General features: G+C 42.7%; 1 protein-coding gene across 1 annotated transcript in view; it reads right to left on the bottom strand.

The window, feature by feature from the left end:
- OBSCN (obscurin, cytoskeletal calmodulin and titin-interacting RhoGEF) overlaps positions 1-17,205 on the bottom strand; it is a 195,248-nt gene that overhangs the window by 137,218 nt on the left and 40,825 nt on the right. Inside the window, 13 exon segments of the mRNA XM_058801413.1 lie at positions 565-669; positions 1,393-1,554; positions 2,858-3,011; positions 3,984-4,096; positions 4,373-4,639; positions 6,000-6,263; positions 6,548-6,817; positions 7,477-7,743; positions 8,498-8,773; positions 10,230-10,505; positions 11,366-11,641; positions 12,723-12,998; positions 14,060-14,335. Coding sequence (XP_058657396.1) covers positions 565-669; positions 1,393-1,554; positions 2,858-3,011; positions 3,984-4,096; positions 4,373-4,639; positions 6,000-6,263; positions 6,548-6,817; positions 7,477-7,743; positions 8,498-8,773; positions 10,230-10,505; positions 11,366-11,641; positions 12,723-12,998; positions 14,060-14,335 — 2,982 coding nt within the window.

The following is a 17,205-nucleotide window of genomic DNA, read 5'->3' as shown; positions in this document are numbered from 1 at the left end:
TCTTAAAAACTCTTAAAGTTTCCCTTTTAGAGTTATTTAAAGGGAAACTTTCTCTCCATGGTTTACCGCTGGAGTGGCTGAACTGCAGAAGTAACAGGTGGTTTTTCCTCAACACCTCACAGCAGTACTACAGCAAAACCAGGGACTGATTTCCAATTTCCTGAGCTCCTCAGCAGTGCATCCTCCTTTTCAAATTCAAACATCCTCCTTTTCTCTCCTTCTATCACATTGTTTTAGTTAAATATATCCAAAAATGCTGGGTTTTGTTACAACATACACCAGAAAGTGAAAATGCAAGAAAAAGTCAAGCTACAGCTTTTTGTGCCTCAAAATTCACACACAACTTTAAATTTCTAAAGGTGCAAATCCAACCTCCTGAGAAAATTAAACTGGAATTAAGCCAAAATAAACTCCCACCTGATATTTACCAGACAGCAAAGTAGGCAGGTTTTCTTTCTCTGAAGACTGTAGGACTTTTTTAACCTTCACGTGCAAAGTGAGGGAAGTGAATTGGTGTGTAATGTGAGAGAGTAGAAGCAGTGCTGGCATGAACAGCAGAATTACCTTTTACAGTCAGGTGAGCACGAGATTCTGCTTTTTCTGCTACGAATTTGATCTCTGCCGCATCCTCGACCTGGACACGTGCATATGTCAGGGAATAGGTTTTTCCTGGGAACAGACACACAAACATAGCTCAGATATCCCAGAGCAAAACCCCATTTTCTAGTCTCCCATGCCAGCCCCTCCTCTATCCCACCCACATTCTGTGGTGGTTCCAGGTGTGGGTTTCTCTGCGTCTGGACTGAAGGCACTTGAGATGTTATTTCATGTTCACACTCAGGTGTTTATTATTTCTTATCAGTAAAACAGTCTCACTGTTGGGAGTTCAGCAGCTTTTCATCAGAAGGCACAAAATGGCCAACAGTCTCTTGTTCCAAGGGCTTTTCAGACTAAACTATCCAATTCAGAACTGACACCTGGATTATTTTCCCTTTTAACCCAATAACTGATCCCACAGAGCTGCAATGGGGACTTTTCTGCCCAATTACAAAATGCCACCCAAACCCATGGAGAAGGAGGAAGAAGCAGCATGAAGAAGAAACCCAGGATGACACCCTGTGCCCTCCATCTTGCTGCCATCCACAACACACTAAAAACCCCAAAACCTCAATTTCTCACCAAGTGACACACCTACACTGCTCTCTATAATCTATTGCACACTTTTGTGGATTCCAATCTGTCTTGAAGTCTGGGAAACTTTCTCCATGAATGAGGGTCAGAGTCAGTGTTCCCCTGGGGGTCAGGGCACCCCAGAGCAGACACAGAAATATTCCCAATGCCCTGGGTTTCCACACAATTCCAGACCAAAATCCCCATTTTTTTTCCTCCTACCATCCTGCCGCATTTTGATGTTGTCGGAAGTCTTCAGCTTGTTGTCATTTTTGTACCACTGGGTTTCCACCTCGTCGTGTGAGATCTCACAGATGAAAGAAGCACTCTCATATTCATTCACTTCCACATCTTCCAGTGGTTTTATGATCTTGACATCTCGGGCTGTGAAGTCATAAAGACAAATATTTATTTGGGAGTTTCTCCGTAAGTGAGCCTGGTGTGTTTACCTTCTTCATAATTACATGGAAAAAAGGGGGACTGTGTTTATTCTAAACCAGGCTTTCCTCCTAGGTAGTTTCTCTCTTCAACACAGTGAATACTTTTTATGGTTGAGGCTTATTGTAAGAGGAATTTACATATGCTGGAACTTCATGCAGGTATTAATGAAAAAAATACACATATTAATGAAAGCAAATTCACCAAGAAAAACTAAACACAAGTCTACAACCTTAGGTCATTATAAACTGCCTCATTCATTCTTCATCTGCAATCTGTTTTACATAGGAGATATCTTTTTCCCGAGTCTCCTGAACTGAGTATAATCCTCTTTAACTCTGCACCTTGGCACTCCTTTTGTCACAACTGATTATTTATCTGTGCTACTGCAGCCCTTTCTCTTTGGTACACCTTGGATCAGCCTCAGGAGCAGAGCTGAAATCCAAACAAAACCCATCCCAACCCCAAAACCAGGGAGAAAAGGGGGAGCCCATGGGTCAGATGTTAATGAAGATACTGCAGAACCCAAGCAGCCACATGAGGACAGCATCTAGTAAGCAATGAGAAAGATGCTCTGTCTTTCACTAAGAAAGAGCTGATCTGTTTTTACCATGCCCCTTTAGAAAATAGCATCTGCCAGGGCACAGGAGAGCTGTCTGTTGAGTAACTTGCCTTTATCTCAGAGCTTATCTCAGGTGCTTCAGAGCCTGGTGACAAAACACCAAACACGGACACCTGGTGCTTCATCAGTTGCTCAGTGCAACACTCAGGTAGAAAAACTGCCCTGAGCAGAAAGGAGAGGTGCAGGCAGAAATAAGTACCCTTTCCTTAGCATTTACAACCTAAAAATGAGGGCACTTCTTGAGCTCATACCCAAGTCTTATCCAGTCCCTGTTCAGGAAAATTCCCCCCATGACAATGGTGCCACCAAATCACATCAGCACCAGCCACTGAATCCCTGCTTCGGATCAGGCTGCCCGGTATTTCCTAATGTGCCAATCCAGAAACACCATTCAGATTCCAGAGAATAGAAATCACTTATGAGAAATGGAAAACTGAGTTAGCACCTCTTCCAAAAATACAGCAAGGATAGAGCAAGCACAGGACAGCTTTGCTAGCATTTTCTCACCAGGAAGAGAAACTTAACCAAAACGAGCAATTGTGAAAAATAAACACTCCACTAAGAATTTCTTGCAGTGTAGCCAAAAATGCTGCAGTAAATGTATGTTCCTACTTCAGGCAAACATACCATGAACTTTTAGAGTAGCTGATGTCTTGTCTTCAGCTGCTTGACATGTATAGGTTCCCTGGTCTTCATATTCACACTTGTGAATAATGAGGCTTCTCTTATTTCCTTGGGAGACAATCCCAATGTTTTTACTTTGTCGGATCTCCTTCCCATCCTAGAAAGGGAAAAGGTCAAAGCAGATCACCCTCAACTCCTGTAGATCTGCAGTGAGCAAAACAGACATTCAGATCTGTGCTTATTTCATCCTTCTCATTGGACTGAATGGAAAACTGTGTTTAAAGGAATGTGTTGAATATTCATCACAGGGCAAAGATTTCAGGAAGTTGGAATAGCTGAGGAACACACAGAAATTTTGGATGATCTCCAACACCTTTTTTGAAGGCTTAAAACACCATGCAGGGTTGGCAGTAAGCCCCTTCAGACATAAATGGTGTTAAATTAAAAGAGGGTCAAATTTAGACTGGCAATAAGAAAGAAGCTTTTCACAGTGAGGGTGGCCAAACACTGGCACAGGTAGCCCAGAGAGGTGGTGGATGCCCCATCCCTGGAAACATTCAGGAGCAGGTTGAACAGGGCTCCGAGCAATCTGATCTGGCTGCAGATGTCTCTGCTCATGGCAGGAGGTTGGAAATGAGATGACCCTTCCAGCCCAAATTCCACCTTGAAGAACTGCTGCTACCCCAAATCAAGGAAAGTACCAGCTGAGCCCCAAGGGAGGCTGATCCCCAAAATGACTGTGTAGGGAAAAGGTATTTTATGTATTCCCTTCCCTGACAAAGGAAATTGAGGCTTTTCTTTACATCCCCATTTCCCAAAAAGCCTGTAAATCCTGGGTGAATACTGCTTGGTGTGGAGTGAAGCACAGCACTGCAAATCTGTAACAGCAGTGCTCACATTCTGTGCAAGAATAGAAAAGTTTAACTTTCAAACCAATTTCTAAACACAGCGAATAAAACTCTGAGAGTGATTAATTGGGAGAGTAAACGAACATAAGGACAAGAGAGCAATGCTAAGAGCTTTACTCCAAAGGCTCAGGGCTCATATTCCCTAGAATCAGAATTAGAGGCTCCCATTCCCTTCCAGAGAAGTCAGAAATTAAAATATCACAATCCATTAAGTGCTGTACCTTGAACCACTTCACATTGGCATTGGGTTTGGACAGCTCACACTCAAATGTGGCCTTGAGCTTCTGAGTTACACTGACATCTGCCAAAGGTTTGTTGATCTTCACAGGCAATTCTGGGAAAGAAAGACAAATGGGGAATGGGGTCACACAAGCACTGATGGGTAGGTTTTCATGAAAAATAAAATTTGTATTGGTTTGGGCACTTTATCATTGCTTTGTGGACAGTGATGCCCCAATGATCCTGTTGGCACCAGATGGAAACTTTACTGGGCTTTACATCCCTTGCAGTGACCAGGAAAATTTGTTGCCCTCTTAAATTTGCTCTCCAGGTCAGGAGAAGACAATGGCATCCACCCCAAGCAGGGCTGGAGCCTCCTGTGCCCCTGTACCTTTGACAGTGAGCCTCCCTGATGAGCTGATGCCCTCTGCTTTGAAGGAGATGACTCCTGCATCTTCCAGAGCCACTGAGGAGAGAGTCAGCGAGTGTTTCTTGCCCAGGACACCGAAGCTGACGTTGGGTGAAGGTTTCAGACGAACACCATCCTTCTGCCAGGTGCCCTCCACGTCCTCGTGGGACACCTCCACCTCAAAGGTGACAGTCCCCTTCTCAGCCACCTCCAGGGGCTGGAGGCCTCTCACCAGCTTGATCTGCCTCACTGGAAAACAACATGGAAAAGTTGGAGATCTCACACCTGTGAAATAGCCTGAGGACTTCCAAAATGGATTATTTCCCCATTATTGTTTCCCCAATTATTATTGCTCATGCACCTGCCAATTAGTTGGTATTTGCCAATTAAACAACCGCTTCTACAGGAAATAAAACCTGTCCACGACCACAAAGCTAACATATCTGCTATTTTTAAATGGATGCTTTCATGAGACAAACAAGTCAACCAAATATGACAGAAAACACCACTGGCCCCTTTTCTATTGAGGTATATCAGATTTTAGTAAAAGAAAGACAAATAAGTCCAGGGTAATACTGTGCAGTCCTTCAACTGGGATGAAACAAGGATGGGAGGAAAAAGCTATAGTAAAAGGAAAAAAAAAAAATCCATGACATGGTGCAAAAAGTGCTGACACCTCACAGGTTGGTGGCCAAAGCATCCATGGTTTGGGTGGACATTACCCATTCCTGTGACAAGTCATCCATGCTCTGTCATCCAGTAAAATGGATTTCATGTTTAAACTTGTATCACCACTAAAAGTAATTAAGTTGACAATTAAAAAAAAACCCAAAACACAATGAAGCCTCCAAGACCTCTCCACACAACCTATTCAGTCATCTGACCATTAAAAAGCTTTTTTAGAATATAACCTAGATCTTTCTCACTGCACCTGAAGTCCATTATTTCCTGGCATCATGGAGATTGTTCCCTTACACTTTGTAAGACATCAAACACCCAAAAGACTGTTTTCAAGTCCTTCTTCACCTATTATTTAGAACCAGCCCAGCACCAGTTGGTGGCAAGGACTTTATGGACAAAATTAGACAGTCCTTGAGTACTTAAATCCTGTTTTCAAATACCCTGTGACAATTATTACCAAAAAAAAAGGTAAGAACAGGACAGAAATACAGGGCTATGGATGAGGCACCATTCATTTACTCAAGAGTGAAACACCTTCAGAGAGGTTTGCTTTTGTAGCTTTTTAGACCTTGACTGATTATAAAGAGACATTCTGAACCAGGTGGTTTGCAGAGAAAAATCAGGGCAATGGATGGCTGGAGAGGGATTTTTGGTAAAAAAATCATACCAAAGAAAACCACAGAGCATATCAGGGAGTGAGAAAGAGAGGAAAAAGAAGAATCTTTCAAGCAGCTCAAAGGTGAAAGCTGGTGGGACGAGATGGAGGCAACAGGAACCAGTCAGACATTCTCTATTCATGGCTTAGCTTTCACCTCCTCTTGGTCATTTGACTGGCTTTGTCCCTGTGTCCCCATGATAATGCAGGGACCAGAATCTACCTCCAGACCCTGCCTGGGGTATTTATAGAGCTGAGGGTCACTGGACTCACTTTCCACATTGATCTTGGCCTGGGTGGTGTCATCAGGGCTCTCGCAGCAGTAGAAGCCCCGGTCTGCAAAGGAGATGTCCTTGACCACCAAGGTGTGCTTTGTTCCCTCAGCTTTGATCTCTATCTTGTCACTGGGCTTCAGCACAATGCTGTTCCTCATCCACTTCACCTCGGCAGGCTTGGTCAGCTCTACCTCCAGGGTCACTGTCTCCCTCTCTTCAACGGTTTTGGGCTCCAGCTTCTTCTTGAAGGAGATTGAGGCCTCTGCAGGAGAGGAAATATTAGTGGGAATGTGGAAGATCCAGAAAACAGGCTTTGAAAGAAATTTAAACCAGTGGCTCATGAACTCCAAACCCAAAGCATTCTGGGCATTCCTATTTAATGATTCTAAAGCAGAAATTCCCTGATGCTAACATAATTAATTACAGGGAAAACCACATAAAACAACATCATCATAGAATGGCTTGGGTTGGAAAGGACCTTAAAGACCATTTAATTTCAAACCCCTGACATTTCCAGTCTGTCAAAGGGGCACTGCCACCTCTTACCTCTGACTCTGAGGTTGGCTGTGCTCTCCACACCCTCAGCATTGGCAGTGATTTCAGCTGCATCCTCCAGTGTCAGGTCAGTGATGGTGAGGCTGTGGTTGGTGTCCTTCTGAGAGATCACGTATTTCTTGCTGGCTTCAATCTTGGCACCATTTCTGAGCCAGGTGACCACAGCATCGCTGGGGGAGACTGTGCACTTGAACACGGCCTCTTTCCCTTCCTCAGACACCACACTGTTGAGACTTGTGACGAATTTCACCACTCTGGGAGCTGACGGATAGAGGTAAAACATTCAGGAGCATGTCCTTGAGTATCTCCAAACAGCTAAAAGCTTCCATAGCTTTCTTAGAAGCAGCAATTTGAGTACAGCATAATACTGTACTCAAAAACAGAAAACTCATTAAATACAGTAATAAATAGTTAGTAAATATAGCATGTAATCACAAAAGTGGATCATCATATTTTCTATGTCTGACTTTCTTGGAAGCAGCAATTTGAATACAGCATAATCCTATACTCAAATAAATACAGGAAACTCAGTAAATACGGTAATAAATACCCAGTAAATACAGCAATAAATAGTCAGTTAATACAGTAAGTGATCACAAAAGTGGATCATCATATTTCCCATGTCTGAGTAAATTTTTTGCACAAAGAGAAGTCAAAAAAGAGGGGAAATAAAATCCCATCTTTTATTTGGGAAAATGAATTCCAGCCTCAAATGCAATATGAAGAGACCTGAGCCAGGTCTCACAATCATTATGTTCTTCACAAATAGAGGCTCCACTGACTCTGAGAGTGGAATTCTGTATTTTGTTCTCAACACAGGAGTCACCCCAGACACATGGAAAAAACTCAGCTTTGCAGGGTTCTAACAGGTGAGGACAAAACCCGGGGACCCTTGCACAGCGTCACCATTAGGGACCTACGTTTGGGGACGATGGTGATGCTGCTCTTGTCATCCCTGGACTCGCAGGAATATTCTCCCTCGTCCTCAGCCCGGATCCCCGTTATGGTCAGGATCCGCTTGGTTCCCTCCTCACGGATCTGGAAACGCTTGCTGGCCTTGATCTCCACGCCATTCCTGCTCCACGTCACCTTCCCCTTGGCGTGGCTCAGCTCACAGCTCAGGGACACGCTGCCACCAAGCTCGGCTTTCACGGCCTCCAGCTTCTTGACAAACTTCACCGGGATTTCTGAGGTCCGGGAGAAGGGGAAAAGCGTGAGGGAGGGAAAGAGAATAAATATGTTCCAAGAAATCGGTTCTGCCCAATTGTGGGAATGAATGAATAAATAAATAAATAAATATAATGGCTCTAAGCATTTGGGGCTCAGGGGTGACAAAATCTAACCAGAAATGTGGAAATTCAGGCAGATTCCTTTGACGTGGGATTTTCAGATCCCTGCCATTCTATAGGAGGACACAGAAACAGGAGGGGAGCAAGCACCAGAAGCACTCATTATAGGCTTCCAAACTGGCCAGCAAAAGAAAAAAAACTGAAATTCTTTATTATTTTTTTTTAATTTTTAAGAATTTTTTTTTGTTTTCTATGATTTCTAAAATTTTTATTATTTAAAAAAATCATGACTTTAAGATTTTTTTATTATTTTTACATTTTTAATGACCTTTAAAACTTTTATGATTTTAAAATTTTAATGCTTTTTAAAAATTGTTTATGATTTTTAAAAATTGTTTATGATTTTTAAAAATTGTTTACGAGTTTTAAATTTTTTTATGATTTTCAAAAGTTTTTCAAAAGTTTTTCGGAAAGTTTTTCGGAAAGTTTTTCTGGAAGCTGGAGAACTTTGCCAGCCCACAATGGGGCATCCAGAGAAGGCACAACAAGCCTTGAGGTTGGAACAGTTTCCAGAAGAGTTTGGATTCCACCTCCACCCCACCATGAGGGAAGTGCAGCTGCTGGGCTGGGCCCTGACCTGGGCACTGCTCACCTTTCACCTGGACCCTGAATTCCTGCTTGTCATCCTTTGTCTGGCAGGTGTAGAGGGCAGAGTCTGTGCCCTCAGCTGCGTTCACTGTCAGCGTCCTGGATGCCCCCTCACTTTTGATCACACATTTCTTGCTCGCCTTGATTTCGGTGCCATCCTTGAACCACGTCACTGCAGCGGTTTCAGGCGTGACTGAGGTTGTCAGGGTGATGCTTTCGTGTTCTTGAACAATGAGAGGCTCTTTCTGGACAACTTTCTTTTCAAATTTAGCCTCTGGTTCTAGAAAATATAACGAACCAGGAAAATTAACAACTTAATGCTCAAATCCTTGAGCAGTTTTAAAAAAAGGCAGTTAAAAAAAAAAGGCATAAAACAAAGGAGTTTTATATTGCTCTCTCTTCACACCACCAGCTCATCCATAACCTGTAATAATCCAGGGAATGTGGCTGGTATGATTTTTTTCTGAGCAAGAAGAAAGAAAATGGTCTCTCAGGAAACCCAGAGCTTTTGTTTAGAAAACAAGCAGAGGAAAGAAAATGTAAATATTTATATTTTATCTGCTGTCCATAAAAGGCTTGTTTCCTAGAAGCAAAATTACCTATATAATTCTTTCCCTTCTCCTTTTAAGGATCTTAGATAAAATTAAGAAGAGACATTAATGGGCTGAATTTCTGGTCTGTTTTCTGTTTGCTCCACTGGCAGGAGGGCTGGAACTCAACATTTAAGGTTCCTTGCAACCCAAACCATTCCATGATTCCAGTCTCTTCTTCTTGGCCTCCTCTCTATCTTGTATATTAGTTTTTCTGGGTCTGGATTGAAGGCACTTGATACAGTATTTCATGTTTGGACTCAGGTGTTTATTATTTCTTATCAATAAAACAGTGTCACTACTGTGAGTTCTGCAGCTTTTCACTAGCAAGGCACAAAATGGCCAACAATCTCTTGTTATAAGGTCTTCTAAGACTAAACTAAGAAAGGATACCTAGATTATTTTCCCTTTTAACCCAATAACTGATCCCACAGAGCCTGCAGTGCAGACTTTTCTGCCCAATTACAAAACATCATCAAACCCATGAAGAAGAAGGAAGAAGAAGGTGAAGAAGAACAACTTGCCACCACCCTAAAGCCTCCATCTTGCTTCATATTTTTTTCTATATTCTAAAATCCCAAACTCTAAGTTTTCCACCCTGTGATATCACACACTTCTAACCAACTACACACCCATAATCTCAGTAGTATTAATCAATTTTGGAAGCCTTCTCCACAGCCTCAAGTCAAATGCAGTGTTCTCTTGTGGGTCTGTGCCTTTCAGCACAGAAAGTTTAAAATTCTCAGCGTCCAGGATTCCAACACCTGTACAGCCTTTTGCCACAAAACCAGGCATTTTTGGGGCACACACAAGCAGCAGATCAGGATTTCTGAGTCACTTTTCTCCACAGCTCCATTGCTACTCTGCAAACTTCCCATGTCTACTTCCAATTCCCCATCACTGGAAGAGGTTGGGTGATACGGTGTGTGAAAGAGACAGGCAAAAAGCTAGGTGGCATTTCCAGACCACAAAAAAGTCCAAATTTCCCACCTCTACACTGCTAGATTAAGAATTAATGGGTCATGTAGCTCACTGGGTGTTTCTCCAGGTGAGGCAGTGGCCGTGCCAAGGCTGCTGTGACAGGAATATCCCGTTTTCCTCTAAGCCACAGGGACTGGTTCTTCCCACCCCAAAGTGAGCACTCACCAGTTGCTTCCAGTTTGAAGGTCATCTTCTGGCCTGCAGCCTCACAGATGTATTCCCCAGCATCCTTCTTCTCCAGCTGCCCCACCACCAGGCGCCGGGATTTGCCCAAGGTCTCTATTTTGAATTTCCGAGAGGACACGAGCAGTTTGCCATCCTTGTACCACTTCACCTCAGTTGTGTCCTGTGCTACCTCGCACATGAGGGTGGCACTTTCTGTCAGGACAGCCTTCACCTCCTTCTGGACCTTTTCCTGGTTTATAAATGCAGGTTTGGGCTCTGAGCACAGAAAAGGAAGACAATAATTGTTGACAGGTTAAAATTAGTTTAATCTTACAGATTTCTGTGGAGGGGTTTGGAAAATATTTAGGTTGCCACTTGGCACAACCAACTGCCATCACAGTGTCTACCCTTCTGTGGGATGAAGTTGCCACTTGGAAAATTGGAAACTAAGAGCCTATGAATGGAAAGGACCAAGAGAAGCCTTGACATCAACCCTACAGTTGCAAGTCACAAGGTAAAAATATATTTCATTCAAACTTTCCCAAAGAACATCTGTCCTGCATATCACTGAAAAATCCCAAATACCCTTTGCCTAAGAACTCAGACACAATAAAGAAATTTCTTGGAATATTTCACAGCAAAGGAGCATTTAGCACCTGGCAGGAATAGTAAGATATCTCAAAAAACTGAAATTTCAATAACACAACAGCCAAAAAAAAAAGTGCTGTTTACACTCTGCTGCTGATACTGCAAATGACAAAACACATTCTGGCCTCTAAATCTTCTAAAATAGGATTGCAAGACTTACAAGGAAGGGATTCTGTAATGGCTCTTTGCTTTCAAGAAGTTCAGTGCACAAGAATCACCCTTTGGGATCACAGGAATGGAAGGGATCTGAACATTAATTATTTCTGTTATATTTATAACTACTATTAAACCTGCTAAGAATGAGACAGAGCTTGTACCATGCTCAAGCCAAATATTCCCACTTCCACAAATCCAGGCAACCAAACACAGAAAATCAGGTGAACTCTACAACAAAACGCAGACTATTGCAACTGAGTCATGGCAGAGTAGTTATTTCAATTATTGCTGTATTGGCCTCTACTGAATTCTGACAAAGAATCTTCTCCTACCTGTGACATCAATTCTGAAGGTGAGTTTTTGGCCAGCAGCCTCACAGGTGTACTCCCCTGCATCTTTCTTCTCCACCTGACCCACCACCAGGCGACGCGATTTGCCCTCCGACTCCACCTTGAACTTCTTGCTGGAGCTGATCAGTTTCCCATCCTTGTACCACTTCACCTCTGTTTTCTCCTGGGCCACCTCGCAGCTCAGCGTGGCATTTTCTGACAGTGCAGCCTTCACCTCTTTCTGCACCTTCTCCTTGTTTGTAAACACAACTTCTGGCTCTGGAAAGAGAGAGAAATCCAGACTTTCTCCAAAATATGATTTTGCTCAAACCCGCTATTGTGGCTTACAGGTAACACTGGGAAAAACCCCTCTGACATGACAGTCAACATCTAAGTCTATCAGAGGAACATTCAAAGGACCTTGTGGTGTTTTTTTGCCTTTTTTGGGTTTTTTGACAGCAGTAATCTCTCTATGGTTCATAAGAACGTTGACTGGCAGGACCCAGTCAAGGTAGGACATGTTTTGGTTGTAGTTAATTGCAAACTATCAAATTATCAGAGGAAGAAGCTGTTCTGTGTTGCATTATAATCCCATAAAATTTATTTCTTTGATTCTTAGCAGCTGCTTCTTCCTAGATAATTTTGTGAAGTGAGAAAGGTGCTAGACCAGCACTGACATGTCCAGGACCCTGTTGTTTGTTCTGAGTGCAACCCTGGGAAAAGCTCAGCACATCCAAATGGTGAAATCCCTCTGTCCTCCAGAGACACATCAGTCACACCACTTGCAATTGGATTGGGAAGCTGTGAGGGAGATGGGAAGCTGAATCTATTCTACCTCTTGACGGTCCCAGTAGGGAAATACAACTAGAATGAGTCTCCATGACATCTTCTTTCCTTATTTGCCTCTTTCTTGACACTTTAATGACCTTAATATATATCAAGCCCTACTTCCACAACTCCCTTCAGACTGAAATGAGCACTTCCAAGGGAAAGAAAAGGAGTGTGGACATTGGGCAGGCTCTCCACCATGACCCTGCACTGAGAATGAGCTGTGGTGCAGATTTGTTCTCATTGTACCAAGACAGAAGGAAGGAGATGCAAACCATCAGTACCTTCTTTTTTACAGCCCCTTCCCTCCAGTGGTTTCCAAAATTTTCCAGGGATTCTCCTCCCTGTTTTAAGGATTTTAAATGTTTTACAAAGAATACATGAAGAAAACTTGTATTTGTGCCCATGCTAGGCCATGCCACTGATGTACTCCAAAAATTTGAAGCGTAACACGAAGAAGACTTACAAAATAATGCTAATTTTTCTAAAGATTCTAGAAATGAGACTGATGGGCCAAAGAACCTTCTCTTACCTGGGACATCGATCCTGAAGGTGAGTTTTTGGCCAGCAGCCTCACAGGTGTACTCCCCTGCATCTTTCTTCTCCACCTGACCCACCACCAGGCGACGCGATTTGCCCTCCGACTCCACCCTGAACTTCTTGCTGGAGCTGATCAGTTTCCCATCCTTGTACCACTTCACCTCTGTTTTCTCCTGGGCCACCTCGCAGCTCAGCGTGGCATTTTCTGACAGTGCAGCCTTCACCTCTTTCTGCACCTTCTCCTTGTGGACAAAAGCATCTTCTGCCTCTGCAATTGAGGGTACAAGGGCAGATTTTGAAAATTCACAGATCCCTTCCCAAATGCATACAGCATCTTTTCAATTGTGTTGATAAAATTAATTTCCCATTCACATTTCCTGCCACCATCACCAACTGAATTTTTAACATTTGAATTACATCAAGTGCCTATGAAGGAGTCATTCTCTGGTAGTCCAAGACACAGTCTCAAAATTGCTTTAATTTCCTCCACTACCTTTCTTCAAAATCTGAAGAAAGTAACATATCACAAAATCCAGCAGCACTAAGGTGGATGAGGTCTCTCAGAATAAGGTTTGCTGTAAGAGGACAAGCATTAAATTGCCCAACCAACTCAAGATTTGTAATTTACTTTGCCAACAAAACAAAGATAGTGTTGGGAAAACAAACTTTGTGAACCTATTCTGCTTCTGTATATTTATTTCCCAACTGTTCTCAAGATGTGAAAAAATTATTTTTTTCTAATGAATGAAAATTAGCCAGCCCTAATTGTATTTGCACCATGTCATGGTCAAAAATAAATCTAATGTGTGAACTCTTCAATTTGCTTTAAATTCATTGGGGTACAACAGAAGGATGTCAAGATTAAAAGCTGTCTTGAATATGAAGGTGAAAAGAGCTTTTCCTCATTTTTTTTCCTCATTTCCTGCTTCTGAGAAGAGTTCTGGCATTTCCATCCAGTTGACAGGGGTCATAATATAAAGGTTTCCTCTATAATAAACTATATTTCAGAAAGGAGCTTTCACAAGAGACCGCCTGTGCTCACATGCTATCAGTGCATCTCCCCAAGATTCCCAAGGAAATTCCCCAGAGATCTTCACTCTGACCTGAGTTTGGGGCTACAGAAATCCACTGCATGCTCAGTTTTTAAAAAACAAAGACAGATCTAACAGCATGAACACAATTTCATGAGTAAACCATCAGTTAAGCGATGGCCTGTTGAGATGGAGTTTGACAAGCCATATAACCTTCCCCTCCTTCAATTTTTCAGGATGAAAAACAGGGATTTTGATTTTTCAGGGTTGTAAACAGGGATGCAGCACATTCTCTCACCTTTGACATCGATCCTGAAGGTGAGTTTTTGGCCAGCAGCCTCACAGGTGTACTCCCCTGCATCTTTCTTCTCCACCTGACCCACCACCAGGCGACGCGATTTGCCCTCCGACTCCACCTTGAATTTCTTGCTGGAGCTGATCAGTTTCCCATCCTTGTACCACTTCACCTCTGTTTTCTCCTGGGCCACCTCGCAGCTCAGCGTGGCATTTTCTGACAGTGCAGCCTTCACCTCTTTCTGCACCTTCTCCTTGTGGACAAAGGCATCTTCTGCTTCTGAAATAGGGAAAATATATAAGATGTAAATATCTCTTGTCAAGAAGTTCTTACTTGTACAAGGTGTAGATGCTCTTCACAATCTTGGGCTTGGCAGAGCTGGTTTCACCACTGGGCATGATGATCTTAAAGGTCTTTTTCAACAGAAATAATTCAATATTAAGCTCTTGTAAGTGACCCAGCTTTGCAGTTCTATTTCTCATATAAATAAAGCAATGTACCCTCAAAATATAGTCCATGTAATTATCATCCCTCTCTGACTTGTCCTCATGAACAGCTCAACCACCCCATTTGTAAATTTCTTTCTATTAATATAAAAATGAATGAATCTAAAGATAAAATTCTGTCTTGTGTCTCGATATTTCTACTCCCCACATTTGGAACAAATCAAATACGGCACAATGGCGAGATGCCACCTCCACTATCATATTATCCAGAGGATTTTACCCGGTATTTTAGATCAAAACTGGGTCTTGCTCAGGAATTACCTTGTAACTCAAACCCAAAGACAGGACAAAGACACTGTTCTCAATATGGAAAAGCACTCGATGAACATTACACAAAAAACTAGCATATAAAATTTGAAGTATGTCAGCATGATATTTTATGAAAAATCCCTTCACCAGGATTTCCTCTCCCGGGAAGCTTCAGCTTCTCTCTGTTTTGCTGCTTTGGAATGTGATTTGGAGAATTGTTTATCCCAGCATGTGAATTGGTTTTACTTAATGACCAATCCCAGTCCAGCTGTGTCAGACTCTCTGGTCAGCCACAGGTTTTTATTTTTCATTCTTGTTTAGCCTTCTGATGTTTCCTTTCTCTTTCTTCAGTATAGGTTTAGTATATCATAAATATCATATCATATCATATATATAATATCATATATATATATAGTATCATATAATATATATATATAATATCATATATCATATCATATATATCATATCATATATATCATATTATATAATAAAAAATAAATCAGTCTTCTGAGAACATGGAGTCAAATTCTCATCTCTCCCCTCGTCCTGGGACCCTCACAACACCACAGAAGTGTATTTTTATTTCCTAAAAATTCTGTCATTTTCCAGCAAACTGGCTTTCTGACAGGAGGGTGCAGGCATGGGGAAGTTGGGCTCTGCTCCTGGAGAACAAGAGCCAGGATGAGAGGAAATGGCCTGAAGCTGGGCCAGGGGAGGGTCAGGTTGGACATCAACAGGAATTTTTTCATGGAAAGAGTGGTCAGGTGCCAAGGGAGGTTTGGAGTCCCCATCCCTGGAGGTGTCCAAGGAACACCTGGACACGGCATTCAGTGCTCTGGGTTGGGGACAAGGTTGGGCACAGCTGGGATGGGAGGACTTCTCCAACTTCAGTGATTCTGTGACCTGGGAGGGCTCTTGGGGATGCTGAGCCACTTCCATCCCCTGTGCTACCTCCTTCCCCTCCCCTGTCACCCCCTGCAGCCTCCTGGGGCCAGCCTTGGCTCCTCCTGGGTGATTCTCTCCTGTCTCCACCACATCTGTGCTCCGAGCAGCAGCAGCTGCCTGGGAGGGTGAGGAGCAGGGTGATCTCAGGTCGAGTTCCACATGTGCTCCTGGGCCACATCACAGCCCTGCTATGAATATTGCACAGTCCACAGAAAGAGATGAGTCCTGCAGGGAGCAACACAGAGCAGGAATCCAGCTCAGAGGCTCTGAATTTGAGCTCCTCTGTTTATATTGGCTGTAGAAAGGGTGTGAGGAGATGCTGTTATCATTTAGAAGGCACAGGGTCATGTCAGCAGCATTTTGACATCTGAAAGGGCTCGAGCACACACACAAAGCTTTGCATTCAAAACTGATTGCAAAAATATCAATATTTAAACTCCCATCTACAACTCTGAGTGTGAATATGCAGAGTGTATTCAAAGCAGGTTATAAAACAAGTCTGTGTCAATGAGGGCTGTATTTAAAATGTCAGGTAAGCGGAGCAGGAATATTCCAGGCTGATCTCACTTGTCCTTTACATTCTTGACCTTTCATATAAACCATTTTTACACAGATAGGAAGTGTGACTAAAACTTTTAATCAGCTTCCAAAGTGATTTACACCAGTTAATAGTTTCTTTTAGAAACTTATTTTAAATTTAAAGAACTATTCAGTGAAGATGACATTTTCAACTTTAAGTGGAACTGGGCAGTGGAAATGACGAAAAATATTTTCAGGACATGAAACTTTCACTGATTTAAGATAGGGATTTCATTGCATACCCTGAATCCTGAAATATTGATATTTCAGCATCAGCTTTTTTTCTATGTGTGCAATTCAGTCCCAAGGTGTGCAGCAGCTGATTTTTTTCTTATATTAACCCAAGAAATTCAGTCTAAAAATAAAATTCAGTGTAAAAATTCAGTGTAAAAATAAAAAAAATAACCCAAAACCCAACACTGAGCATCTAACCTTCAACCTGTCCTTAAACAGGGAAAGCTTTGTGCTTGCAGTGGAGCCCTGGAGTACAGCAACCCTGAAAATCTTTCCAAGTGCAATGGCACCAGGATAAATTAAGACCCAGAAATCCGCTGCACTCTGGGATAAACCAGTAAGAGGAGGATTTCTGGAGCAGGAGAGCCAACCGCTCTGAGTACGCATAATCCCTCCTGACTTTCACACTGGATCATTTTCCAGCCAGGGCTGGACGGGCACGTCGTGTCACAGCTGTCCCCATGAGCAATACAGCAACGGTAGCTAAGGCAGGCTGGTGGCACAGGGCAAAGGGTCACATTACCCTGTGCCACCATGGAAATAGGGCTGGAAACCTTTCTGGGGCAGACAGCCCCCTCAGAGAGAGAGGTTCGTGTGTAAAACGCTCAATTTCTGTGTTCTGGCTACACCTCTGTA

The sequence above is a fragment of the Ammospiza caudacuta genome, chromosome 1 (assembly GCF_027887145.1).
Source record: "Ammospiza caudacuta isolate bAmmCau1 chromosome 1, bAmmCau1.pri, whole genome shotgun sequence".
Classification (NCBI taxonomy): domain Eukaryota; kingdom Metazoa; phylum Chordata; class Aves; order Passeriformes; family Passerellidae; genus Ammospiza; species Ammospiza caudacuta.
The sequence above is the reverse complement of the archived record's forward strand: the minus strand, read 5'-3'. Positions and strand labels throughout refer to the sequence as shown.